General features: G+C 38.7%; 1 protein-coding gene across 1 annotated transcript in view; it reads left to right on the top strand.

Annotated features, from left to right (window-relative positions):
- LOC122675629 (EGF-like and EMI domain-containing protein 1) overlaps positions 1–27,892 on the top strand; it is a 638,499-nt gene that overhangs the window by 56,904 nt on the left and 553,703 nt on the right. Inside the window, exons 2-4 of the mRNA XM_043874600.1 lie at positions 15,588–15,722; positions 18,883–18,992; positions 20,528–20,632. Coding sequence (XP_043730535.1) covers positions 15,588–15,722; positions 18,883–18,992; positions 20,528–20,632 — 350 coding nt within the window. The remainder of the gene's footprint in view (positions 1–15,587; positions 15,723–18,882; positions 18,993–20,527; positions 20,633–27,892) is intronic.

The following is a 27,892-nucleotide window of genomic DNA, read 5'->3' on the forward strand; positions in this document are numbered from 1 at the left end:
TTCATGGTCCAAAACCAGGCAAAGTATTTACTAAGTATAGAGATTTCATCAATAAAATGCACAAGCTTGAATGTGTGTAGTATGTGTACATATGTACATATCTATGTCCTTATTAACAAAGAATGCATATTATTGAGTATACATGTAATACATGTTCAGAAAACTTTTAAACACAACTACAGAAGAATGGTAGATATTTTCATATTCATAGATTTTGAAGGATCACCATCAGCTGGATGATAATCTTTGACATCTGTATGATTTAATTAGATATCAACAGTAGTCAGTTCTTCCATGTATCAGGTGGGAAAAAATCTATTCTCTATCAACTTAGGTTTGGAGGTTTGGGGACCTGCAAATTAATTGACAACAGACAGATTAACAGGAGAAGAGTTCATTATTCATGCATGCAGTAGTCCTCTGTAGGGAGTAGAGCACAGAACAGCTAGGGGTAAAGGTTTATATACCAAGTTAATAAGTGGGGAGGAGGGGCTTAAGGCTTCAAAGATGTAAGGCTCTGATGACATTTGTTTACACAAGTTTTTTTGGAATGTCCTGATGCCCAAGGTTAGTTGCATTCCTGATCACTCAGGAGTAAAGGCTGTGGGGTTTGTGGCAGATGTCTCTTTAAATCTTTGCTTTAGACAGATAGGGAAAGCTCATATAAGATTACTTTTTGCATCTGTAGCTCAGATGCATTCACTTTGAAGTAATCTTTGTTATCATCATTTTAGTGGGTTGTTGATTGCTTCATTTCTCCCTTGTGAAATTTCTTGGAGAGAAGCTGGGTTGATGGCTGAGGAGAGAAGACTCAGGTTAGAAGTTATGAAGTAAGAGATCTGTTGTTGTTGTTCAGTCACTAAGTCGCGTCCAGCTCTTTGTGACCCCATGGGCTGCAGCACACTAGGCTTCCCTGTCCTTCACTATCTGAGTTTGCTCAAACTCATATCCATTGAGTCAGTGATGCCATCCAACCAACTCATCCTCTGTCACCCCTTTCTCCTCTTGCCTTCAATACTTCCCAGCGTCAGGGGCTTTTCCAAAGAGCTGGCTTTTCATATCAGGTGGACAAAGTATTGGAGCTTCAGTTTCGGCATCAGTCCTTCCCAATGAATATTCAGGGTTGATTTCTTTTAGGATTTACTGGTTTGTAGAAGGAGAGAAATGCATAGATTACAATGAGAAAATGAAAGAAAATCAAAGATGATATCTAAAACAAACTATAAATCCAGTTTCTGAGTCTATGAGGCAGCTAGTCAATAAGATTATAAATATTAGGTTTGAAGTACTTTTAGGTAGTGGAGGGAGGATGTCAATGGCAATCCGACGGATTTCCTGGCTTGAAGCTTGAATGTCTTTGGTGATGGCATAGGTGGCAGTGTGACAGTCATTGTTATTTCTTGAAGCAGAGCATGAGAGAATGAAAGTGTTTTGGTGAACTTCCTAAGCAGTCCCTACAGCAGAGCTCCAGCCACAAAGGTTGCCCATACATGATCTGTTGTAGTGATGGGTCCTTTGAAGTTATGTCACGTCATTCAGCTTCGGCTTACAGGGATTCTTTGGATCCTGTGGGAAGAGCACAGCTGTCTAGAATTGTCTGGGTTAGTCAGGCTTTGGTGGTGGTTGGTGGTGTAGTCACTAAATCAAGTCCAATTCTTTTGTGACCCCATGAACTGTAGCCTGCCAGGCTCCTCTGTCCATGGGATTACCCAGGCAAGAATAGTGAAGTGGGTTTCCATTTCCTTCTCCAGGGGATCTTCCCAACCCAGGGATCAAACCTGGGTCTCCTGCATTGCAGACAATCTCCTGTATTCCAGGCAGTCTCCTATATCGCAGGTGGTCTCCTGCATTGCAGGCGGATTCTTTACCGGCAAAGCCACTAGGGGAGGTCCTTATTTCTCAGTTTCCAGTCAGGAGGATGGGAGAAAAACTGGAAACGTTAACTAGGAGAGGTATAGCTAGATATTAAAGGGAACTAGAAGAATCCAGAATTTGGAAAGGATCGAAAGAATGTCCAAGTTAGCAGGATCCAGTCCAATTGACCGATAGTAAAACTTCAAAGACAACGAACAGGACTATAATATCATACAACTATAATATAACACACAAGGGTGGGTTATAGCTTTCCATTGAAACATAAAATTTTTCTCTGTAATAATCTCAGTCAGAAATGATAAAAGTAAGATTAGTCTTGGTTACAAAATGAGTCTGATCTTATTACATTTGGCCAGATTAATTACATAAGTGCTCCAAGAATGGTAATTGACCACATAGGCCTTTTTAGAATTTACTTTGCTGGAACTTTTATAAGGAATCTCACATTGGGCTTTAAAAGTCTCTCAAGGCTAGGAAACCAAGACAGAAATTTGTCACTAGACTTGATTTGCATTATATACGTGAGTAAATTCATCTGTTCTCAAGGTCCCCGTAATTCCAAGGCCTGTGAGGAAGTGAACTTCCTGATTTACCTATATGGCTGGGAATACTCTAAGCCAGGTGACAGGCCAGTTTTTCCAACAGGGCTTTCGAACTGTGGTTCCATAAAGTCAGACTTATTAATACAGACTGTCTGGACATATGTGACTCTATGAATCTTTTTAAAATGTGAAACTCTAGTCAAAGCCTTGATTTTATAACCTGTGTTTCCAATTATGCTTTGTTACAAGGAGGACAGATTCTTATCAAATTTGTGCAAGTAACTATATTGCCATGAAACTAAGAATACCTAATGACAGTTTCTACAGTCTGGAAGGATCAGACAGAGAGAAAAAGATAAATGTTTCATTTTTGTTTACAAAAGTATAATTTAAAAATTTGTAAGGTATAGCTGGCTTAAGAGAAAAGAGAAGGATGTTCTTTAAATCCAGAAGAAATATTCCAAACAAAAGCTATAATCATCCTTTCTGAGTTCATTTCAGTTCAGTTCAGTTCAGTCACTCAGTTGTGTCCGACTCTTTGCAACCCCATGAACTGCAGCACACCAGGCCTCCCTGTCCATCACCAACTCCAAGAGTCCACCCATTGCGTCAGTGATGCCATCCAACCATCTCATCTTCTGTCGTCCCCTTCTCCTCCTGCCCTCAGTCTTTCCCAGCATCAGGGTCTTTACCAATGAGTCAGCTCTTTGCATCAAGTGGCCAAAGTATTGGAGTTTCAGCTTCAACATCAGTGTGATGTTGATCAGTGAACACCCAGGACTGATCTCCTTTAGGATGGACTGGTTGGATCTCCTTGCAGTCCAAGGGACTCTTAAGAGTCTTCTCCAACACCACAGTTCAAAAGCATCAATTCCTCGGCACTCAGCTTTCTTTATAGTCCAACTCTCACATCCATACACGACCACTGGAAAAACCATAGCCTTGACTAGATGGACCTTTGTTGGCAAAGTAATGCTCTGCTTTTTAATATGCTGTCTAGGTTGGTCATAACTTTCCTTCCAAGAAGTAAGTGTCTTTTAATTTCATGGCTGCAATCACCATCTGCAGTGATTTTGGAGCCCAGAAAAATAAAGTCAGCCACTGTTTCCACTGTTTCGCCATCTATTTGCCATGAAGTAATGGGACCAGATACCATGATCTTTGTTTTCTGAATGTTGAGCTTTAAGCCAACTTTTTCACTCTCCTCTTTCACTTTCATCGAGAGGTTCTTTAGTTCTTCCTCACTTTCTGCCATAAGGGTGGTGTCATCTGCATATCTGAGGTTATTGATATTTCTCCCAGCAATCTTGATTCCAGCTTGTGCTTCCTCCAGCCCAGCGTTTCTCATGATGTACTCTGCATATAAGTTAAATAAGCAGGGTGACAGTATACAGCCTTAACGTACTCCTTTTCCTATTTGGAACCAGTCTGTTGTTCCATATCCAGTTCTAACTGTTGCTTCCTGACCTGCATACAGGTTTCTCAAGAGGCAGGTCAGGTGGTCTGGTATTCCCATCTCTTGAAAACTTTTCCACAGTTTATTGTGATCCACACAGTCAAAGGTTTTGGCATAGTCAATAAAGCAGAAATAGATGTTTTTCTGGAACTCTTTTGCTTTTTTGATGATCCAGCAGATGTTGGCAATTTGATCTCTGGTTCCTCTGCCTTTTTTAAAACCAGCTTGAATATCTGGAAGTTCACTGTTCACATATTGCTGAGTTCATTTAGTCCTATGTAATTCTTGTGCTTGATCTTGGATTAACAGTTTTATGAACTTATCAACTTTTCCACTAGAGTTCTAGAAATTGTGACTTAGTTCAGTGATATGATCTCATAGTTATTTAAGCAAAACTATTAAAGCCTGAATCCCAGGATACCTGGCATAGTCCTTTTCATGAGTCTTTAAGAAAATTCCTTTTGTTAAACACTCTAGCCTATAGCTGATTGCAAGAGCTTTCAGGAAAGCATCAAAGTAAAACAATAACTATGTCTGAAAACGATTTAAAATAACTGAGGTTAAAAAGATCTGTTGAGAATTTATTGTAAAATTAATGCAGTTGGCAGAGAAACTTGGTTGTTTCCTCGACATACAATATTTTAAAATAAAAACTGGAAATTGATAACATTTACTGTTGTTTTCTAATATCTGGCTAAATATTACTAGGACATATCATGGGCAGTGAGGGCACTGATAAATCTCTAGGAAATTCATACAGTTTCTGAATACTTATATTAATACTATTTGCTTATACAAATATAACCTAAGGAAGGTTAAGTGTCTCTTATTTGACAATACTTTTCATGCAATTCAACATACCTAATTAATTTTTAACATCTCTTGTTTTACAAGGTGGAAGAGCAAACCCTTTGATATTATCTGGGTCCCTCTGGGACATTTCAAAGTCAGTTCAAGATCAAGATTTTATTTAGGAGTTGATTTTAAGAAAGTAAAATATCCAAATTAAAAAATGTCAAAAGGTTTGAACACTTGATTAATAATAGGATCATAGGGCACTGTTTAGCAATACTTAACCTATTCAACAAAGTGACAAAGAAAGATTGTAAAAATAATGATAGGAAGTTACATGATTATAAGATAGAGCTTAGCCCTTTCAATAGTGAAAAGACTTGGTTCTTTTAAGCAGTCAGGAATACAATGAAGACAACATAGGAAATTATTCTGAAAAGACACAGAATCTTTGTTTTCTAGGCGAAAAAGGGTACTTAAATAATCAAGAAAAACTTTGTACAATTCCTTATTAAGAGCAGACCAGTAGCCCAATGCAAAAACTAGAGTCTGGCTTTATTAGAGAGAAAAAAACCAAGCTCTTGTTTTGCATTCAGGTACTGTTAATAATAAATCTCATATTAGAAATGTATAAGTAAACCCGTTCAACTGTAGGCAGATTTGACCATTCAACATAAAATTCCTTTTCTACAAACCTTGTACAACTTCCTGTACCGTTCAGATTTTGTCCTATTCTTTTCTTCTTTATGGTTGTGGAACAACTGATCATCTTACTTTTAGGACAATATTACTCTCCTTTTTCTTTTAACAATAATGTGTCTTACATTCCTTGCATACTTTTCATAGAAAGTTGTTTTCTGTTTCTCTATTATTTCTATTGATATTTTTATTAAACTTTATTTTCATTATTAGCAACTGTTGTAGATTGAATTAGTAACTGTTACGCACCTTCCCTCCCTCAGATTCACATGTTGAAGTTCTAACTCCCAACGTGAGTGTATCTGAAGATAGGATTTTTAGAGAAGTTACGAAGGTTAAATGAGGTTATAAGTGTAGTGTGTTAGTTGCTCAGTCGTGTCTGACTTTTTGTGACCCCATGGCCTGTGGCCGGCCAGGCTCCTTTGTCCATGGAATTCTCTAGACAAGAATGCTGGAGTAGATTGCCATTCCCTTCTCCAGGGGATCTTCTCGATCCAGGGGTTTCCCACATTGCAGGCAGGTTCTTTACCATCTGAGCCACGAGGGAAGCCCCTAGGATATAAGAGTGGGGCCCTAATCTGATAGAACTAGTGTCCTTAGAAGAAGAGGAAGAGACACCAAAGTCTTCTCTCTGTGTATACAGGGTAAAGTCTGTGTAAGGACATTGGAATAAGGCAGCTGTCTAAGCAAGGATGAGGGTTTTTATGAGAAACTAACCTTGCTGGGACCTTGATCTTGGATTTCTAGCCTCCAAAACTGCAACAAAATAGATGTCTGCCTTTTAAGATACCCACTTTGTGGACTTTTGTTATGACAGCCTGAACTAACTAATATAGAAGACTTTGTTTTATGAAGACATCTAGGAAGTAGACAGTTGTGAATTGTCTGTCATATACCAGCATTTTGTAGCAGATTAGTAAAATTTATGAATATACCATCTCACAATTTTAAATCTGTCTGCTTCTTTATAGTGTAATTTCTCAGTATGGTAAAAGATTATGCTTATAGATTCATATCTTAGGCTTCTTTAAGAGGCCTGTGAAAATAAAAAGGCAAAATTACATAGAATTTATCTGATGCTAATAATGGATGTGTCAGCATTTTATCTTATTTAGAATTGATTTGTCTATTTAATAAATATCTGTTACTTATAACTTTAAGGCTATAAAGCAAAAATATTTTAGACATTATTTTTAGGTATACATGTTATACATCATTATTATAATAAAATTTCAAAATCTTGACTCAATTTGATTAAAATGAAATTCATTATACTTATAATTTTAAATATCTAGTAGATACTTAAAGCTAAAGTCACTTCAGTCATGTCCAACTCTTTGAGACCCTATGGACCATAGCCAACTGGTCTTCTTTGTCCATGGGATTCTCCAGGCAAGAATACTGGAGTGGGTTGCCATGCCTTCCTCTGGGGGATCTTCCGGATGTTTCTTACATCTCCTGCATTGACAGGCAGGTTCTTTACCAGTAGTGCCACCTGGGAAGCCTCTCCTAGTAGGTATAATATTAGCTTACTTGACTAGTAAATGTGGTAAGATAAAATTCATGCTTATATTATAGTTAATGCTGATAACTCAGAAGACAAACTCATTTTTATTAAACTGATAATAATATTATACCAATCTTATTTACCAAAGATTTATCCAAATCACATGAATTTGACAAATATTTGGGATAATCTTTATACTTCTGGGAGTTTTAGAAATATTTTACTTATAAGAGAGCTTATTTTTCTCTAAGTCAGTTATAATAGAACTCTTTTAAGGGATTTTACAGATTGATAATATCATCCAGAGGTAGGATATCACCTGTACATAACATAAAACAAGCATAACTATAGAAACAGATGCAAATCGAGATCTTATGGTTTTCATTCTAAAATTTTAGCTGTGAGTCAGGCATGGTACAGTCATGCAAAATGCACTAATTTAGACAAGAGTTGGGTTCTTGTCTTTGACCTACTTTATGTTTTATTCTAATTACATTTCTGGCAGATGGGACCAATTGTTAACTGCTCAATATGAGAGCAGAATCTTTCTACTGATATTTTTTTTTGTTTTTTTTTTTTTGCCTTGATCGATCTACAATATAATCTCATGGAGGTTGTAAACTAGAATTTGGACAAAGGATTGAGGAGATATCAAGAAGCTGTGTGGGTGTTTCCAGATTCTTCTAACTGGATAAAATAACCAGTCTGTTTCCAGTTGGCCCCCTTTCCTCCCACTTTCAGCTTCAGACTGTTGCTTTTGAGATTCCTTGAGTTCCTTAAGAATCCCTGTGCGGGGGAAGTAAATAAAGTAAAGTAAAGTAAAGTCACTCAGTTGTGTCTGACACTTTGGGACCCCATGGACTGTAGCCTACAAGGCTCCTCTGTCCATGGGATTTTCCAGGCAAGAGTACTGGAGTGGGTTGCCATTTCCTTCTCCAGGGGATCTTCCCGACCCAGGGATCGAACCTGGGTCTCCAGCATTGCAGACAGGCACTTTACCATCTGAGCCACCAGGGAAGATGGGGGGAGAAGGGGCCAAAATTAGTTTGAATGACTTCTGCCCTTTAATTTTGTTTAGCAGGTATTTTAGACTAGCTCTGATGCTTTTTGTGTTCTTTCCATTTCATCTTCTATAGGTAGTAATAGGACATTTGCTTAGAAAGAAAACCCTCCAAAAATTTTTTTAAATATAAAAGGTTTTCAGAAAAAGTCCATCATCTGGCTATTGACAATTAAGATCCACATAGGTATACCTATCCCAAATGTGACCCCAAGCAAGAAGCTCTTTTGTGGCTTAGGCACATTCATATGTGAACACAACAGGTGTCTTTGAAGAGGGCACAAGAGATGCATCCTCTATAATTCAAGATAACTCTCAACCAGAGGAAATGAAGGAAACCAAGTTGCCACTGGTGCTAAGAATGTTTAGTCCCAGTCCTCCCACAAAAGTGAGGCACATCTAATCACAGACCTTCAACTCTGTGATGCTAGATGGTGATACAGAGATGGGAAGTCTCAGTGCTATGAAGGCATTGGGAAGGAGGTGACAAGGGTCCTTATGAGTTAAGACCCTTAAGGATTTAGGCTTAGAAAACCTCCCTGAGAGTCAGCAGTGATTGGCAGGAAGTTTTGCTAGTGTACCTCATGTCTCAGTTCTCTCTTTGGTTCCAAGTCAACCTCTTAGGACACAAAATTGAGATAGAAGGAAAGACTTACCTGGTTTTATTGGGTGACTCACAGCAAATTTGTCCAAGCAGATACTGCTCCAGTGAGAGCTGCAAACTCACCAGTCTATGAGGTTGGCTCAAACAGGCTTATGGAACCTTTATCTGTGTTCTTTGCTGTGACTGTCCTTCTTAGGACAAGCAACACTTTGAGATGTGCACGTGTCCGTGCTAAATCACTTCAGTTGTGTCCGACTCTTTGTGATGCTATGGACTGTAGCCTGCCAGGCTCCTCTGTCCATGGGATTTTCCAGGCAAGAATACTGGAGTGGATTGCCATGTCCTTCTCCAGGGGATCTTCCCAACCCAGGGATCGAACCAGCTTCTCTTATGTCTCCTGCATTGGCAGGCAGATTCTTTACCACTAGCGTCACCTGAGAAGTCCCACACTTTAAGACAACAACACAAAAGGCAGTGACAAAAGACCCTTGGAAGATCCAAACCAAGAGTCACAATACCCAGAGAACAAATCTGTGTGTGTGTCTGTGTGCATGCGCCCATGTGCATGCACTCTCGGTTGTGTCTAACTCTGTTGTGACCCCATGGACTGTGGCCCTCTAGGCTTCTCTGTCCATGGGATTTCCCAGGCAAAAATACTGGAGTGGGTTTCCAGTATTCCATTTCCTTCTCCAGGGGATCTTCCCAACCCAGGGGTTGTACCTGCATCTTTTGCATCTTCTGCATTGCAGGTGGATTCTTTACTAGCTGAGCCACCAGGGAAGCAAAAGAACAAGAGTAATCCTAACCAAAACATTTTCTCTTGTGAATCTAAATTTGGAAAATTCCTTTCTAAAAAGATGAGAAACTCTTGTCACTTTTGCTCCCAAGAGTTCAACTGCAGAATCCAAAGTGACCAAGGATTTCTAATCATTCAATCCTTGTTGCAAAACTGTTGGGAGGAAAATCTTTTCCTTTATCATCTGGGCTTTGAACATTAATATCCTAGAAGATTAGCAGGAGAAAAATTCATTATTCCTGTATGCAAGAGTACACTATAGGGAGTAGCTCCTTGAACAACTTGGGATGCATACTAGTAAGGATTTACTTAGTAGCTTATTAAGGCGGTTTAGGGCTTCAGATGGAGAAGGGAATGGGAGCCCACTCCAGTGTTCTTGCCTGGAGAATCCCAGGGACAGAGGAGCCTGGTGGGCTGCTGTCTATGGGGTTGCACAGAGTCGGACACGACTGAAGCGCCTTAGCAGCAGCAGCAGGGCTTCAAAGGATGGAAGGTTCTGATGAAGTTTGTTTATACAGATTGGCTTTGAAATGTCCCACTGCCCAAGATCAGTTGACCTCCTGATTGGAGACTTCCCTGGAGTGGTGGTGAGGAGGTTGGGAGGGGTACTTGGGGCAGGCGATTCTGGTATATCTCAACTTTAGTCAGTTAGAAGTTCAGGAAAGATTTCTTTCTGGACCTGTAGGTCAGGTATTTTTACTTTGATGTAATCTTTATGCCATTCTGACAGGTTGTTGGTCCTTTCACAGGGAATCCCAGAGAGGTTCGGCATTAAGCATTTAGAGTGGAGGTAAGCAGTGCACAGGGGACGATGTGTGGGGATGGAGGCAGAGAGTTGTTTGAAAGACTGAATGTAAATTCAGTCTGGTGGACCTGATGGAATTCCCAGGTTCCTTTCTCCAAACTGTAGAGCTGTATAAATACCATGCTCTACTCCCACTCACGAGGGAAAGAGAGAGAAAGGGAGAGACTGGAATCTCTCCAGTGAAGAAGACAAAGCAGAGAAGCTTCACTAGGGGTGCAGACTCGTACTGCCTAAGGGTGGAGATGGGGTAAGAACAGCAGGAATCCCTTCTGCTTTCTGGTCCTGAAGCAGAGCCATAGGCTGTCTGCTTCCATGGCAGGAAATTGGAGCTACTTTTCTGAAAAATGGAATGGCCCTAGAAAATCAGATTTCCATATAGGGACATCCATTAGGTTCACCCCTAATCATCTAACAGTGAGCTCACCAATTGTAAGCCCTTTCTATCACACAGAACTCCCAATCAGCTTCTAGTTCTTCATGCTTAAAATGTAGTCAAGCACTGATAACTGCTATTTGAAGAAGAGAGGTGGACTATAAGGAAAACTGAGCGCCAAAGAATTGATGCTTTTGAACTATGGTGTTGGAGAAGACTCTTGAGAGTCCCTTGGACTGCAAGGAGATCCAACTAGTCAATCTTAAAGGAAATCAGTCCTGAATATTCATTGGAAGGACTGATGCTGAAACTGAAACTCCAGTACTTTGGCCATCTGATACAAAGAATTGACTCATTGGAAAAAACCCTAATGCTGGGAAAGATTGATGTTGGGAGGAAAAGGGGATGATAGAGGATGAGATGGTTGTATGGCATCACCGATGCAATGAACATGAGTTTGAGTAAGCTCTAGGAGTTGGCGATGGACAGGGAAGCCTGGTGTTCTGCAGTCCATGGGGTTGCAAAGAGTCGGACATAACTGAGTGACTGAACTGAACTGAAAACACAGGAGAGACTAAAAAAATCCTGAACTGAAACAACTCAGGGAAAAACAAATATTTCATAGGGAGATATAAGAAAAAGATTAATCTTTAATTCAGTTGTTTCTATAGGGCAACTGACATCAGAGTTGTTTATAGTCACAAACTATTAGAAACAACTGTATATCTATTAATAGGATGTTGGCTGAATTATTTCTCCTATATTATTCTAAGTTCATACTCTACAAAAAAAGGATTAAAGTAATGCTACAAATTTCAAAAAGGAAAAATATTCATACCATGTTATTTGCTAAGTTAAAACTATTTTTTACATAATTAAAAAAATAGTAAATTATGATTCCATTTATACGAAAATATGTTTGTATGCTCCCAGAAAGAATTGGATATGAATCTGTCATTTTACTAGCAGTGGTTACATCTGGTAGCATGTTCAGGGACAAACTTAACTTTCTGTATTTGTTCATTGTTCAGGCTTGTATACAGTTAGCGTTTATGACTTTTGTCCTTAAGAAAGGAGCATAATTTTTTCAAATTGAAATATACTCAGAACACCTGCAGGATAACCAAGTGACTGATTTTTTTTAGAAAAATTATTTGTTTATTTATTTTGTTGCACTAGGAGGTCTTTGTTGCTGTGAGGACTTTCTCTAATTGCAGCAAGTGAGGGCACTTTATCACTGCTGTGCAAGGGCTTCTCGTGGAGGTGGCTTCTTTTGCTGCAGACCACAGGCTCTATACTCTTGGGCTTCAGTAGTTGCAGCACACAGGCTTAGAAGTTGTGACTTTTGGGCTTAGTTGCTCCATGACATGTGGAATCTTCCTAGACCAGGGATCGAACCCGTGTCCCCTTGCACTGGCAGGAGAATTTTTATCCACTGCTCCACCAGGAAAGTCCCAAGTGACTGATTTTATTTAATCACATCTTTAGGGGCATCAGGAAATGATGTTGCTTTACCAAACATTCTCTACTATGAGTTAACCTAAAATAAAATTTCATCTCAACCAAAGGTATGTTGCTCTCTAGCTGTGACATGTGAAACTATATATAACATGAAGTTCTGAAGTCACACTGATGTTTCTTATGATGTTAGAGAGGTTATTTGGTGACGACCTGAATTACATATAATTTTCTAGAGACTTTAGACTAATACATTTTCTTTGTGATGCATAAAGTTTGTGCTATGCCTTTTCTTGTTCACTGGTGCTGCTAGGTTTGGGTCTTCTGAAGGTACAGAGTTTCCTTGGGGGCTTCTTTGTAGGAATCAGGAAAACCTCAAGGAAGGTTTGGTAGATTACTGGGACTTGTGGGTCATTTGCTGGATTGGGCTGACTTGTTACTTGTAGTGCCCAAGAGCAGATATAACCTAAGTCATTATCAAAGAGGGGACCTGGGTGTCAGAGAGAATCACAGATCCATCTCCAGATCCTGTCTGTAGTAAAAAAGAGACCAAAAATCAAAATTCTAAAACTCTCTGTGGCTTCCAGTGCCCTGAGAATAAAATCAGAACCCCTCAGCCTGAAAGGTCCCATTTGCGCTACCGAACATCTCATCAATTGAGTCAATTTGGCCTCCTTTCAGATCTCTGGAGGCCAAGTGTTTCCCCCTTTTAGAGTCACAGTTCATTCTCCTTCTTTCTGCCTGAATGGCATCCCCTGGTTGTCCTGGTGTCTCTTCACCCTTTCAGGCCACAATGTCACCTCTTCAGTGAGACCTTTCCTAATCAATGAGTCTTAGTAAGAATTCCCTTCTCTTTTTCAGTCCCCTGATTGTTTCCATCTTAGCAGTCCACCGTTTGTATTTTTTAAGGGTTTTTATTTACTCTCCTTTCTACTTAGATGGTCAGTGCAGAGGGACCGTGGACTTTCTTTCATTCGTACCGCCTGCAGCTGAAAGTGTCCGCGCAGCACCCTTGTCCCTCTCCTTTATCACTGCATACCTGCCATGCCTCCAATGCCAGTATTTGCATTTCTTTGTCTGAAGACTTGGCTTCTGGAAGCAGACTCTGCCTACCTGGGCTTCTGCCTGAAATGCTGGAGAAGATGTAGCTCTCAACCAAGCGCTGATAGGAATTTAGTGTATGAATACCCAGGCTCCTTCCTGCCTTGGGGAGCTCAGCAGCTAGTGTTGCCTGGCTTGACAATATATCTTTCTTTCTTGGCTAACTCTCCTTCCTTGTCTCATTTCATCACTTCCTCACTGGTGTTTTCTTCACTTTCCAAAGAAACTACTTATACTGAAATCCTTGGTGGTGGGCGGTGGGGGTTGGGTGGTGGAAGGGGGGAGGTTGGGGTAGGGCAATGCTTCTGTAGGGCACATGTAGGCTGCAGCATTTGTTGAATGGATGAGTGACTAGCTGGGTCGGGGGCTGGATGAATGGAATAATAGATTTAAAAAATAGGTTATAAAATAGAGTTCAAGACTGTATGAGGTGTAAAATTTCAAATTATGGACAGATTAAGTAAATGTTTGGTGAACTCATTCTAACGGGGCTAGTCTGCTCCCCTCAAACACATAAGTCCACATAAAGGTGAAGATATAGGACAATCTAATATGACATTCAAAATGATTTCTTTATTTACTTATTTCTGATTGTTCTGGGTATTCCTTGGTGTGCAGGCTTTTTTTCTGTAGGTGTGGCGAGCGAGGACTGCACTTTAGTTGTGGTGGGTGGACTTATTGCGGTGACTCCTCTTGTTTTGGAGCATGTGCTCTAAGGCACTTGGGCTTCAGCAATTGCAGCACATGGCCTCAATAGTTGTAGTTCCCAGGCTTGAGCGTGGGCTCAATAGTTGTGGTGCTTGGGCTTAGTTGCTCCACGGTATATGGGATCTTCCTGGAAAGGGATCGGATGTGTGTCTATTGCATTGGCAGACAGATTCTTTACCACTGAGCCACCAGGGAAGGCCTAACATGGCATTTTTAAAAGCTAAGGTTTTCTTTAGTCCCACTGCCCAATTCTTGAGGATTTTATGGATGCTTCATTTATGTGTAGTTTTTACATTTATAAAATGTTTTATTACAGTATTTACCTAAAGCACTAAGATGTGCTATACAAACTCATAAATAACATTCAACACAAATTTTATTTCATTTAGGTAATGTTAACAGTCCCCAAAATCACCTTTCAAAAGTATATCTGGAAGTGAGAATTGGACTGTAAGTGAAACCAGAAGGTGAGATTTAGTCAGAGCCCCGGAATGAAGTGATTACAAAAAGGGGCTGCAGCTGTGGAGGGTGAGGTAACTGATTTTAGTGCAGGCAGTATATTAGGTATTGTTATCAGCGTTATCACTAGACAGGTTCACAGAGCTGTTTAGAGACGCAGACTGGAGTCCTGAATCGGGAACCATTTCTATTTTCAGCAGATTATGAGTATGTAGAGTTGGCTAGACTATGAGTTTCATGACTCATAAAAAAGAACATCAAAGCCTGACCCTCAGGAGGTTCATGTATGGTGTACTGGTGATTTGAGTGCAGGAGAAGTATGAGTGTTTGGTCAGATGGCTGTTATAATTAGTATTGTTTTCAAAAGCCAAGCAATTGTTATGCACTAGTAAATCATTCATCACTAAGTGAAGCATGCCTCAAATTACAAAAGAATTTAATTCTGGCCCTCTAGGTGATGAGTGTTATCTATGTGCTGTGCTCAGTCACCTCTGTCATGTCGGACTCCTTGTGACCCCATGGACTGCTGTCCTCCAGGCTCCTCTGTCCATGGGATTCTCCAGGCAAGAATACTGGAGTGGGTTGCCATGCCCTCCTCCAGGGGATCTTCCTGACTCAGGGATTGAACCCGCGTCTCTTATGTCTCCTGCATTGGCAGGCGGGTTCTTTACCACTAGTGCCACTTAGGAAGCCCTGAGTTTTATCTATCCCCAGACATTTAAAAATTAAAGATAATATGTCTGAAATCTTATATGTTTGTATAAGCTTTCTATAAGGAAATGTTGATATAATTGTGCTGGTTGAAAAGTATTTGCTTTAAAGAAGTATTGGGTTCCCCAAAAGTGTCGCTTGGGTTTTTCCCATACTATCTTATAGTAAAACCTGACTTTTTGGCCAACCCAATGTTATGGGTGAAACTTAATTAACTAAGCATGCCGATGGAAAATAGTGCTCAAGAATAATTTCCAGGAAAAATTTAACTCCTTTTGTTGAATCAGCCTGTTTTTTTCTTCATGGATATTGAGAATCCTGGACTTGTGTTTCTTTATACATTTTGGCTACCAAAGAGCTTAGAACTTAATTTTCAGCTCAGTTTTCTCAAGTACATGGGAACTTAGGACTTTCACATTTGTCTTCTAAATTTCTCCTTGTTTTTTAAAATCTATTCTGATTTTTCTTTTTCTTGAGTCTGTTTTTTTTTTTTTTTTTCTACTTCGCCTGTATTTTTCTTTCTCACTTTATGTAAGTCACCACAAGCTTTTTGTGGAAAATGAAGGAACAAATGATTCATGAATAAAACATAAAGATGTAATCTATTTTTATTGCATTACTATTCTTTTTTTTTTCTCAAGGCCAAATGTTTGCGAAGAAGAGCAGCTGACTGTGGTGGGACTACGACAGCCGTGTGTCCAAGCATTCACGCACACCATCAAGATCTGGAAACAGCGTTGCACCAGCCCACAGTGGTGTGTGGGTTATGAAAGAAGGTAAAGGTGTTCCGCTATTTTGTCTTTGTTTCTAAAAGTCAAAGCCAAAGCCTCAACTGCATCTAAAGATTGCATCCAATAAATTTTAGAAAATAATTATATAAATAAACCAGCATAAGATATGCCCATGAGGAACTTTAAGGTTATATATTTTCCTTCAGAAACAGAATATATTATTACTTTAGTTCAAGCCTCATTTATGTGTGAGGTATTTAGGTTAGATGCCATTAATTTTACTTTTTGACAGGATAGACACTGAAAGCCGTGGACCAGAAGGCTGAGAGAAACAAGAAATATTGTGTTAGTTTGCTAAATTCAGTGTAACTTGGATCCAAGGCAGGTACGATTTTGAACTACCATCTGACCTGCCCCTGGTTCTCTTGTAACACTTTGAAACCTAGAACTTCTTTAACTTCATTATGGTCTTTGAATTAGGATTAACTCGGCTGCCTGGGAGAGGAGAGGAAAAGCCGGTATGTGTTTTTTCTATGCGTGAAGACTTCATAGGGACTTTTTAAAGTAGATTTATAAAATATCTAAGCATTTCTTAGGTAGTTGCTAAGGGGTTCAAGTTTTACGTAAATGAATCAATTTTGTCTGAATTCAGGAAACAAAGTTAAAAAATATAACTTTAGATTAATGAATTTATTATTACTAATATCACTAGTGTTGCTTAAAGAAAATTGATGGCATGTGTAAATAAGGGCATTTGCCACTGTACATAAATGGCAGAACACTGGTAGCATAAGACTAGATTTAATAAGACTAAATCATTTATAATTGTGGATATTTACATATACATTGTGTGTGAATAGTGGTTTTTATTTTTTTGGTCTATACTCAGGACCTTTAAATTAATTTAAATCAGAAAAAGCTTCTGGCTTTTACTAGCTGTATGACACTGAAAAAGTTTCTACTTTTTCTGTTCTGTAGTCTGTAAAGTTAGAAAAATAATACTGTACATGGATATTACAAGGGTTAACTAAAAACGTATTTAACACATGTGTCACGATGCTTGGTACACAGTAGATATTTGAGTACCCGCTTTTGAAAATGGCTTTTCGGTTAGATATGTGGCATCCCTTCCATGAAGTTATCTTCCCTGGGGGCTCAGACGGTAAAGAATCTGCCTGCAATGCAAGAGACCTGGGTTTGATCCCTGGGGTGGGAAGATCCTCTGAAGAAGGGAATGGCTACCAACGCCAATATTCTTGCCTATAGTATTCCATGGACAGAGGAGCCTGGCAGGCTACAGTTCATCAGGTCAAAAGGAGTCAGACAGGGCTGAGTGACTAAAACTTTCACTTTTTTTTCACTTCCATGAGGTTTAACTCTTGTTGATATTAGTCCAAACCGAAGAAAATCTGCTACCACATAGACATTCAGATTTGGGAAAGCAAACATGAATAAATAAAACATGTTTTATGTTTATTTTCAAGAGCTTAATAGTTTTATGCATTCCTTTATTCAGCAAGTATTTATGAAACTGAGTTTGGAGTTGTGGCATGCCAAACTAACATCCCTTTTGTTTGTATGTAAGTAAACAAATGTATACTTATATCCCTATAAGAGAGATGCACCTCCAAAAATATTAGGGGACACTTTAAGATGGTGAATAATCAAGTGTCATAAAAAGAAAGAAAGAAAGAAAGTAAAGTAAAGTGTCTGCCTGCAGTGCAGGAGACCTGGGTTCGATCCCTGGGTCGGGAAGTTCCCCTGAAGAAGGGAATGACAACCCACTCTAGTATTCTTGCCTGGAAAATCCCATGGTCAGAGGAGCCTGATAGGTTACAGTCCATGGGGTCACAAAGAGTCGGATACGACTAAGTGACTTTACTTTCTTTCTTTCTATTCTTTCTTCAAGATGGTGAATAGTCAAGTATTATAAAAATGATGACATTAAATCCTATTTTCAAGAGAGGAGAAGGAACACTGTACATTGACATGATGCAAAAAGAGAAATTGGAGGAAGTGAAACTTGAAATTGGCTTTGAATATGAAGGGGATTGGGCTTCCTTAGTGGCTCAGTGGCAAAGAATCCATCTAAAATGCAGGAGACATGGGTTCGATCCTTGGGTTGGGAAGATCCCCTTAAGGAGAGTGTGGCAACCCACTCTAGTATTCTTGCCAGGAAAATCCCATGGACAGAGGAGCCTGGCGGGCTACAGCCCATGGGGCTGCAAAGAGTCAGACGTGAGTGAAGCAAATGAGCACACAGGTGCATGAAGGTGATTTGGGCTGGGGATATGAGGATAGGTAAGTGAGAGGAAGACAAGATAATACTTTGGGGATAAAGAATAAATAAGACATCAATTTGATAGGAAGGAAGTTATCTGGGTTAGTGATATTATGGTTCAGTTAGTTCAGTTCAGTGGCCCAATCATGATCGACTCTTTGCGACCCCAAGGACTGTAGCATGCCAGGCCTCCCTGTCCATCACCAATTGTGGTATAATGGTCTATTAAGAGGTCAGCAGAAATAGTGTAGTGTTTTGTTCATTATTTTGTTCATTGTTCAATCTTTTGTTCATTATTGCCCTCCCCCCCACCAGGAGACTTTGTAAACTTTTTCTTTTTATTTTAGTAATTGTCCCCCTTCCCAGTGAAGGTTCAATATCACAGATATGCTTGTTTCTGTTCTATGCTCACGTGGAGGACCACAGACCATTGTATTACTAAGATTTTTCTCACCCCTCCTACCCAAGAACCAATTGTCCCCTGCTTGTGGGTGATGTCACCACTGGTCAGAATGCACACTATCATGGGACCCATGATGTGGGGACTTCACTGTCAAATTGAAAGCATGTGACTTATTATCCTTCTGGATTTCATTATTCTCTTCATAGTCGTGGGTTCCATTTTTGATAGCTTCAGTAACCCTTAGGGTAGTTTATACCACAGGACTTGTAGCCCCTCTTAGTTTTCAATAACCTGTATCTACATTGAATCTTGGGTATGTATTTAGTGAGGTGTGTGTGTGTGCATGTATAATGCATACAAATTATGTGTGTGTGTGTGTGTGTGTGTGTGTGTGTATGTATAAATGTCAGGATTTGGATTGCAGGGAGAATTTGGTAGTGGGTTTAAGGTGACAGCTCTGGCCTTAAGACGAAGCATTACCTTAAGAGGAAAATAGGATCAGTCTCGTTCTTATTCCTTAGGACCCGATACTACACCATCTACAGACAGGCATACAGCCTGGAGCAGCAAACCGTCTACAAGTGCTGCCCTGGTTGCAGCCGGTGGGACAAGGAGCCTGGCTGCCTATGCTGTAAGTTATAATTCTTCCTGTCTAACTCTCTGTCGCTAGAAGTAATGGTCTCACTCTGTTTTGGGCTTCAATCATATCATGCCTGTCAAGCTTTAGGCATCTTTAGACTCACCACAGATTCAGAGCATCTCTTTGGACTGAAGATGCAGACATGGCATGTACAGAAATGTGCAGAAAGCCTTTCTGTTAAGCGTTGCTAACGATAGGTCAGAACTCAGGACCCACAGAACTGCTGCTTTATATTCTGTCTCTTTATGTAAAAGGCAGTTTATTTAAAGCCAGACAGGTTACACCTAGTAAGCTTCCATCTCCCTTTGCTGTTTGCCCCTTTCCCATATCATCAAATTTGTAATCCATGGCTGATTCAAAAGTCCAGAGGGAAATCTAAATGGGATTTCTTGACTTGTACTTGTCATGATTAATTGCAGAACTAGGGAGGCAGTTTACTTTTTAAGATGAGGTATGCAGTCCTTTCACAAACCTCTGGTGAGAGTATTCCAGGACCTTTGGTATCTATCTGACAGCCCTTGAGCAGTGAAACTAGTAGCGTTATATAGTTCATTCACACTAGAGAAATGAATCTGTTTAGTAACTCCGTTACCTATGTGTTTATGGTTATTGCCAAGTCACTTAAAATGCTTCAGTGTGTTGCAATCAATGCAGACCACAGCACAACCATTCATCTCTTCTGTTATCCTGCACTTTTGGGAGTTTGTCGGCATCCTGCTCCCTTCCCCAGCATGCTTTCTGCTCTTGAACGATTTTGGTGAAGTTGCCTCAGGCTTCCCATATTAAGCAGGCTTAGGGTTGAGGGGTCCACTGGGGGTCATTGTATTTGCATGCAGTGCTAGGACACTGAAGATGAGTAGCTTAAGCTCAGTAAATATATCTGCCCACATGTCATCTCAACTATATTAGAGACTCCTGGAAATTAATGACTGTGAGATGAATTCTTTATCTTGTGTGGCACCTAGCACAGTCCTTTGCCTCTGGTAAGTATTTGTATTTCTTGCTTGTGTTTTAGATTTGCTTGGGTTACACAGCCATCTTCATGGAGTTCCTTTAGACTAGTGCTACTCTTTTTTTTTTCCTTTAGTTTTTATTGGAGTGGAGTTGATTTATAATGCTGTGTTAGTTTTAGGTATACAGCAAACTGAATTAGTTATACATATACATATATCCACTCTTTAAAAAATTTGTTTCCCATAAAGGCCATTACTACTCAAACTTGAATCTGAATACAAATAAGCTAGTACCTTGTTAAGGTATGGATTCTGTTTCAGTAGGTCTGGGGTGGGGCATTTCTAGGAGCTTCAAAGTGATACAGATGTTACCATGTATAGACTTCTACAAGGCTTCAGAAGGCAATGGCCTTAATTGGTAATGAAAAAACTGTTTTCGATGGAGAGGCTATGGAGGGGCTGGTAGAAATATCTAGATGGTGTCTATATTAGCAACTTGATGCTTACACTGAAGATTTTCTTTCCTTCCCTATACTCTGTTCTCTCCGGCCTTCTTGTCTACCTTTCTTTTAGCTGTCCCTGAAGTGGGGACTTGTGTCCATGGGAAGAGATGCTCAGAGGGTGAAGTCCAGCGGTGCCAGTGTTTGGAGGGTTTTCAGGGACCCCACTGTCAATATGGTGAGTTGCCAACAAGACCATTTTATTATGATTTGGAGCTGTCTGCCTTGCTTTTAGGGGCCAGCCAATTTTGTCTATTCAAACTAATGGCAGGGTTATCCCTCTGGGGATTGGTGAGCATTTGAAATCAGCCACTAAGCAAAAACCTACAACCTACAGTGTACTCAGCATTGAAAATTATGCTCTGCAGTTTAGTTTTAATTATTCACTATAAGAGTTCAAAGGGTAGCACTAAGTACAAAATAGTCTATTTTGTAAAGGAAATGGCAGCTTAATAAGAAAACCTCTTTCTGACTTCAGATGTTAAATCTTTAATGGAGTCATGGTTTGAAAGTACTGGTACAGTATTCTGTGAGATTTATGTGATTTGTGAATGAAAAAAGTGAGGATTAAGACAAATTCAGCATGATGTGATATTTACTATTTTTAAATCCTTTGTTTTGTTAAAAAAAAAAAAAAAGCACAAAAAACCTGACACTTGCATGATTCTCAATGTGTCAAAACTTGGTAACCTAGTTTTCAAGGTTGGAGCATAATCAACTGTCAATTTTGGACATGTGTGTTTAAGATGTTTCTTGGGCAGGAAATTCTCAAAATGGCCAATGATGTGTCTTTTACTGCATCTGCTATGAGATTGGATGCTTTCAGAAGGATTTGTTTTGACTTGATCATCTGATTCTAGTCTCTGGAGGATGTGAATGCATCTGCATTTATCTTTTCAAGGCAGGGAAAACAAAACCAAACCTATCATATAGAAGTTAAAGAAATAGGTATAAAAAGTGAACAAAAATGTTGTCTTCATTATCTTCTGCTGATACGTTTGCCTTCTCTTATCCATTACTTGAATCTTTGTCATTGAAGTTGGAAGGTTGCTGAGAGCTTGTCACTCATATTCATTTGTCTCCTCTGCCCTTGGCATAAGGTTCCGGCTCACATTTTTTCCTGGGCACCTCAAAGCTATTCTGCTTGTAAATTAATCTTGATATTCTTCTCTAGGTTGTTTCCTTATTCTTTAAAATTGCAAATTAAAATAAAGCTGATTTTCTATCCCAATTGATTCTTTGACTATGGAACACTGATTTCAAATCAGAGGTCTGAGCTCTGGAGAGTGTCTTCAGTAATTTCCATTAATTTCAAGATGGTAACAGAAACTATACATTGTTCCATGAGACCAAATTATTTGCCTGTAAACACTTTGCTTGAACTGTCTGTGCCACACTGGTTTCCTCATCTTGATCATTATCTGTGATGGGCAATTACACATGTCATTGATTCATTAAAAAATTTAAAAATCAATTATTACTTTATTAATTCATGTGTTTTGGTAGACTAAATTTTGCAAAACATCAAGTCCCTGAGGAGAAAGGTAATCAAAGGGACATATGGCAATGATAATAGCCTCAAAATTACACCTGGATTAATTTATTCTTTATTTTTCTACATTAGTACTTGAATATTTTGATTATTCCAATTTCTTAACAACTTTTATTTACCAAAGTAATTATAATGCCTTTTGAAATTCAGATATCTAGATTTTGTATTCTTTTGTTTGGAGTTGGTGATAGTACTGGATAATTTTAAACACATGCAGAATAAGTATATATTTTCACAAGTTTGTTTTTATACAGAAAGTTTCGGAAGTCATGAGGAAAGGTGGACCACACAAAATACCATTTAGGATTCTGCATTGCTCTTTTAAGTACTGTTGTCCAAGTGTGTTTACCTATAGATTTTGACAGTGTTTCATCTCTCACTGTAGAACTCCTGTTGAATGTAAAAAGAAAAATTGATGAACCCCAAGGGATATATATCCTGAAGTAGAAGTTCAGGAATCTCCTACATGATTTCACATTTCATCCAGCAAAATGAGATATCATAAAGTATAGAAATTTAGGAGTTTGATGGAGGAATTTTGAAGACTTTCTAGGAAATCAAATATTTGGTGAGACAAGTGGAGAATACAATTAAGAATACAGTTAGTACATTAGATGAATCTTGAGAGTAGATTAAAAATGAAAATTAGAAAAGATTGTTTTAAGAAGAGTGTAATTGATAAGATATATATATATATATTCTCTCAATCAGGTGGATTTTAGTTTGGAAGTATTGCTTGAAGCCAATCTCTTGTCCAGTGGCTGGATTTGAGTTCTGAATTATGAGTATATAAACCTTGGTCTGATAGGCATTACTCTCTCTCCCTCTAGATATATTATATATATCAAAATGAAAATTAATTTGATGTTTTTCAAATTATATAAATAGTGATTCAAATGATAAAAATAATTCAAATTTAAAATGTTTTAATTATTAAAAATTAGAAGTTTATACAATATAAGAAAGTAAAAATGTATAGTCCTGTTGCCCTCAGAAAATCATGTGGTTATCCTTTTATGTGTATTTAATCATATTCATATAACATATGGAATTTTACATAGATGAGATTGTCTCTCATATAATGGTTTTATCACAAATGCCCCCCTTTTTTTCTTAATTACTTTTTCTTCTTTGCTCTTCTCATCCAGTATTCTCTCTCCTCCCTAGTAACAATCTTCTCAATACTCTTTTCTATATTTCTCTGCACATATGGAAACATATACAAACAGTTGCATAACATTCCATGGTATTGATATGCCGTAAAATTTCAACCACCCATGTATATTGATGGGCGTTCATTTTGTTTCCAGCTTTTTGACACAACATCAGTGCTGCAATAGTATGATGCTTTTAATTCTGTGAAACAGATTCCCAGCAGTGGGATTGTTGGATTCAATGAATATGTGTTTTTTTTAAATTATAATGTACTTAAGGATCAAAATATTCATTTAAATTATTTGTGAAATGTTTTGTGGGCCATGGCAATGACTTTATAAGCTTATTTGGTTGGGATGGATTAAAACCTAGATGAGTGCTAATTATTTACTTATTTTTTGATATGGTAACAAATGGAGAATCACTTGCATCTTCATCTAAAACAAGATGTCTGATAAAATATCTAGGATCAGAGTTATTGTAAACATGAATTGCTCTCAGTATAGGATAAAGTAAAGTTGACTTTACTTGATATGTATGGGAAAAATAAGTCAATAAAATGAGCCAGATGGGCCTTTTAAAAATGGAGAAAAGAATCTAGTCCAGAGAGAGAAGGGACATGCTAATAACTGAGAGAAATGCTTGAAGTTGATAATGATTCTAAAATTGCTGATCTACTTAACTCATTTGAAAAATCTGCCTTTAATAAGGAAAAATGAAGAAAATGAATTTGGACAATTAGGAAGTAATGAAGAGCTTTCTAAAATAGCTATTGATTAAAGGAATCAAAGGGAATACTTTGAAGATTTGAACACATGCAAATCAAGCTAGATAGCTAGTGGTTAAATTTTCTCTTTTTTAATTCTATGGATCCAGGCAAAACAACTTGGAGCTTCATTAACTGATTAATATCACACACAGAGTCACTCCTTTTATTCCTCATCACTTATCCCATCTTCCCTTTCCCTGGTTAGAGGTCAAGTTAAATTATAATGTGCCTAATAGTGAGATGCTCAGAGATCTTCTTATTTCTTTCATTTATATATTCATTCATTCATTCTTCTAGCCAGTCTTTCAGTTAGTAGTTATTAATGTCTCACGCCTAGTCTGTGTGCTAAGTGCTGCAGATTCCAAAACAAATGTGGTATCCTTAGTGTGATGGGAAGTAGAGACCAGGAAATCAGTGATTCTAATATAGCTTGTGAATGCTATGACAGAGGATAGTTCTGTCCTAAAGAAAACAAGAGAGGGTTGCTCAAGGTGATGCTCAGAAATAGAGGAAGTTTTATGAAAAGATTTGAAAACACAAAGTACAACTTATTCTTAAAGAGGGACAGAACAATAATATGAAATTTGGCATAGGAGATAGAATATTTCCCAGATATATTAAAAACAGAGCAAGCTCAAGGGATAATAATAATAATACAAGTATTTCTCTTGGCTTCAAGAAGAGCAGCACATGGGACATGGCAAAAACAGCTTTTCTTATGTCCAGGGCAGCAGTTCCTTAGCTTTTCTCTGTCCAGTCAAACTAGCTTTTCCAGAACCTCATACAGAGGTGGTTACTGATTCTTCAAGGACTTTGCCTTCCCGAAAACCAATCCCTGAGCAGGCAGTCCTTTAGGCAGAGTTTCTTGAACATACAACTCTACTGTTGGTACTTTATTCCTATACCAGAGTCCCCAGGCCTCTCATTTTCTTCGAAGTGTGATGTTTAGGCACTTTAAAAATAGAATGTTGCTGGAATGCTGTCTGTTGACATGGAAAACCGAGGAGTTCTGGGCTGAAGGTTGGGTCTCACCAGTGACCATTTGCAATATCTCGGAGAAGACATTTTATAGCCCTACAGCTCATTGTCATCATTTGTAAAATAATGAGCTCTGATTTTCCTGTGCACCTTCCGTGTGCCAAGCACAGTTCTAAACAATTTGTATGGATCAAATTATTAATCCTTATAACAAGTCTATGAACACTCTTGTTTGTCCATATTTGTACCCAACTGAAGCATACAAACCTGTCCGAGGTCAGACAGCTGGGAAGGAGGGCACCTGGAATCCATGTTCTAGTCCTGTTACCTTTAAGTCATGGTCCCTTTGTGATACTTGGCATAATCATGTCTCTGCCAGGTTGTTATTTGTGGTTCACATGAGATAATGCGTGTGATCTGTAAGTTGGCAGGCATTATCCAGGCAATGCTTCTTATTTTATTGGAATATAATTGCTTTACAATGTTGTCTTAGTTTTTGGTGTATAGTGAAGTGACTCAGCCATATGCATATGTATATCCCCTCCTTCTTGGTCCTCCCTCCCACCCACCCCCCCATCCCCCCATCCCTATCCCTCTAGGTCATCACAGAGCACCAAGCTGAGCTTCCTGTGGTTTATAGCAGGTTTCCAAAGGGCTATCTGTTTTATAGACGGTAATGTATATATGTTTATCATAATCTCCCAATTTGTCCTGTTCTTTCCTTCCCCCGCTGCATCCACATGTCTTCTCCCTATGTCTGCATCTCTGTTCCTGTCTTGTTAATAGGTTCATCTGTATTATTTTTCTAGATTCCACATATATGTGTTAATATATGGTAATTAATGCATTACTTTTTTATATTGATTGTAGATTCCCTGAAAATCTGTAGGGGAAATGCACTAAGTGAAGGGGAAAAAGCACCTGTGGTTGCTTTCCTTCCCATTCTGTGGGAAATCTGAGCAAACTTTGGGTGTTGGGTCACAGGTATGATTTTCAGCCAACCAGTGGGTTCCAATCATGGAGCCCAGTGAACTCTGTGCTGGATATATCTCTTCTATGCAGATAGGAGCTCAGAACAAAGAATCTCCTTAAAGTGGCTTGTCCCCACGAGCATTTTTAATTTGAGAAGTGGTGCCGGTTGAATTGTGTCACCCTAAATTTGTATGTTGAAATTCTCATCCCCAGTAGCTCATAATGTGACCTTATTTAAAAATATGATTGTTATAGGTTTAATTAGTTAAGATGTGATTGTATGAAAGTAAGGTGGACCCCTAATCCAATATATACTGATTAAAAGGGGAAATTTGGACATACAGGTATGCACACAGAGAGAATACCATGGGAAGATGAGGGCAGAAATCAGGGTGAGGCATTAATAATCCAAAGAATGCCAAGGATTGCTAGCCAACCACAAGAAGCTAGAAGAGAGTCATGGAAAGGATTTTTCCACCCAGCACTCAAATAGAAGCAACCCTGCTGACACTTTGATCTCAGGCTTCCAGCCTCTAGAACTGAGAGACAATACATTTCTGTTGTTTAAACTGCTCAGTTTGTGGTACTTTGTTACAGCAGCCCTGGTGATCTAATCTAGAAAGTTTAGAAAACATTTTCCATCTCCACAGCTTCATTTCAGCGGTAGGCCTACTGAAACAATGAAAATGGGGAAAAAGTGGCAGGGGGTTTATAAAGAGCAAATCATGCTAAGAAAACTTGATGGCTTATTTTAATTGAATTATAAAATTAGTGGGGGAAGAAGATTTAATTGGGAAAAAATGCAAAATCATTAATTGAACATGCCTATTAATCTGCAGTCCTAAATGAGCATTATTAGGAGATAGTCTGAGATGAAACACAGGTTATATTATGGAGATAAATTAATAGGCATTCTTAACATGAGCTGACAGTGTAAAATTCAGTATTATTTTGTTCACCACATAAAGATGCACTGAGTTAGAGCCTTAAACCCTCGGCAGGGTTCTAGCAAGTCCCTGTCAAGGCGATTGCATTCTGCTTTACATAGCTTGACAGAAGGATATGGCAGTATTGACAAGGATTGAGGCAAGTATAGGAAAGGGACAGCTAGACCGTTTATGAGGAAAGTAAAGCAATAACTGTTTGACAACTTCCTGTGAGCATAATAAAGGGACATCTTATTAGGAATCCACACAGAAGGTTTACTACCCTGACATTGATTTAAAAATAGAAGCTTTGACAGTGCTTTTGCTAAAATAGCCTTCCAGGTATGCTTTGCATGGCCGAGTGTTAGCAACCAGAAGGTAGATGCATTTAAAAAAAAGACTCCATGAGAATTGCCTAATATTGCAAGAATGGCAGCCTTAGAAGGGGATGACCTAGCACTATCCAGGGTTATTTGATTCTATAGGATATCCTTAGTGATGGGCTAGAAAAATTTGAAGATGGATAGTAATGACTATAAGAGCTAACACAGAAATCATGCTTTCTACATGGTAGGTGCTGTCCTCAATGCTTTATGCATGTCAGCTCATTAATTACTCACAACAATTTTCTAAGGTAGTTCCCGTTTTGCAATAGCACACTGAAAGTGAGGAGAAATTAACTTACTTGAGGTCATGTGTGTAATAAATGCTAGAGCTAGGGTGTGAACTCAAGCAGTCTGGCTCCTGAGTCTGTTTTGAGTCACTATGTGATGTTGTTTCTTTAAAATATAATAGATCTCTTGTTTATGAGAAATAATATTTATATCATTTCCCTGAAAGGGACATAAAGGATTTATACTTTATTTTTAGTGTTTAAACCTGTTCAGTATGCTGAGAAAACAATATTCCTGCAAGAAGTTTGAGCTAAATGACTTTTTTTCACTTAAAGTTTTGCTTGCTGTACATGTATTGAGGGATTTTTAGAACCTGTGTAAGAAATACATAGCTTTGCTATTGAAAAGGCTGCATTCTCGTTACAGAGATAGGAAGACAAATCATTATAATGTGATGAAGGGTGTTCTCAGA

Source organism: Cervus elaphus, chromosome 19 (assembly GCF_910594005.1).
Source record: "Cervus elaphus chromosome 19, mCerEla1.1, whole genome shotgun sequence".
NCBI classification, from domain to species: Eukaryota; Metazoa; Chordata; class Mammalia; order Artiodactyla; family Cervidae; genus Cervus; species Cervus elaphus.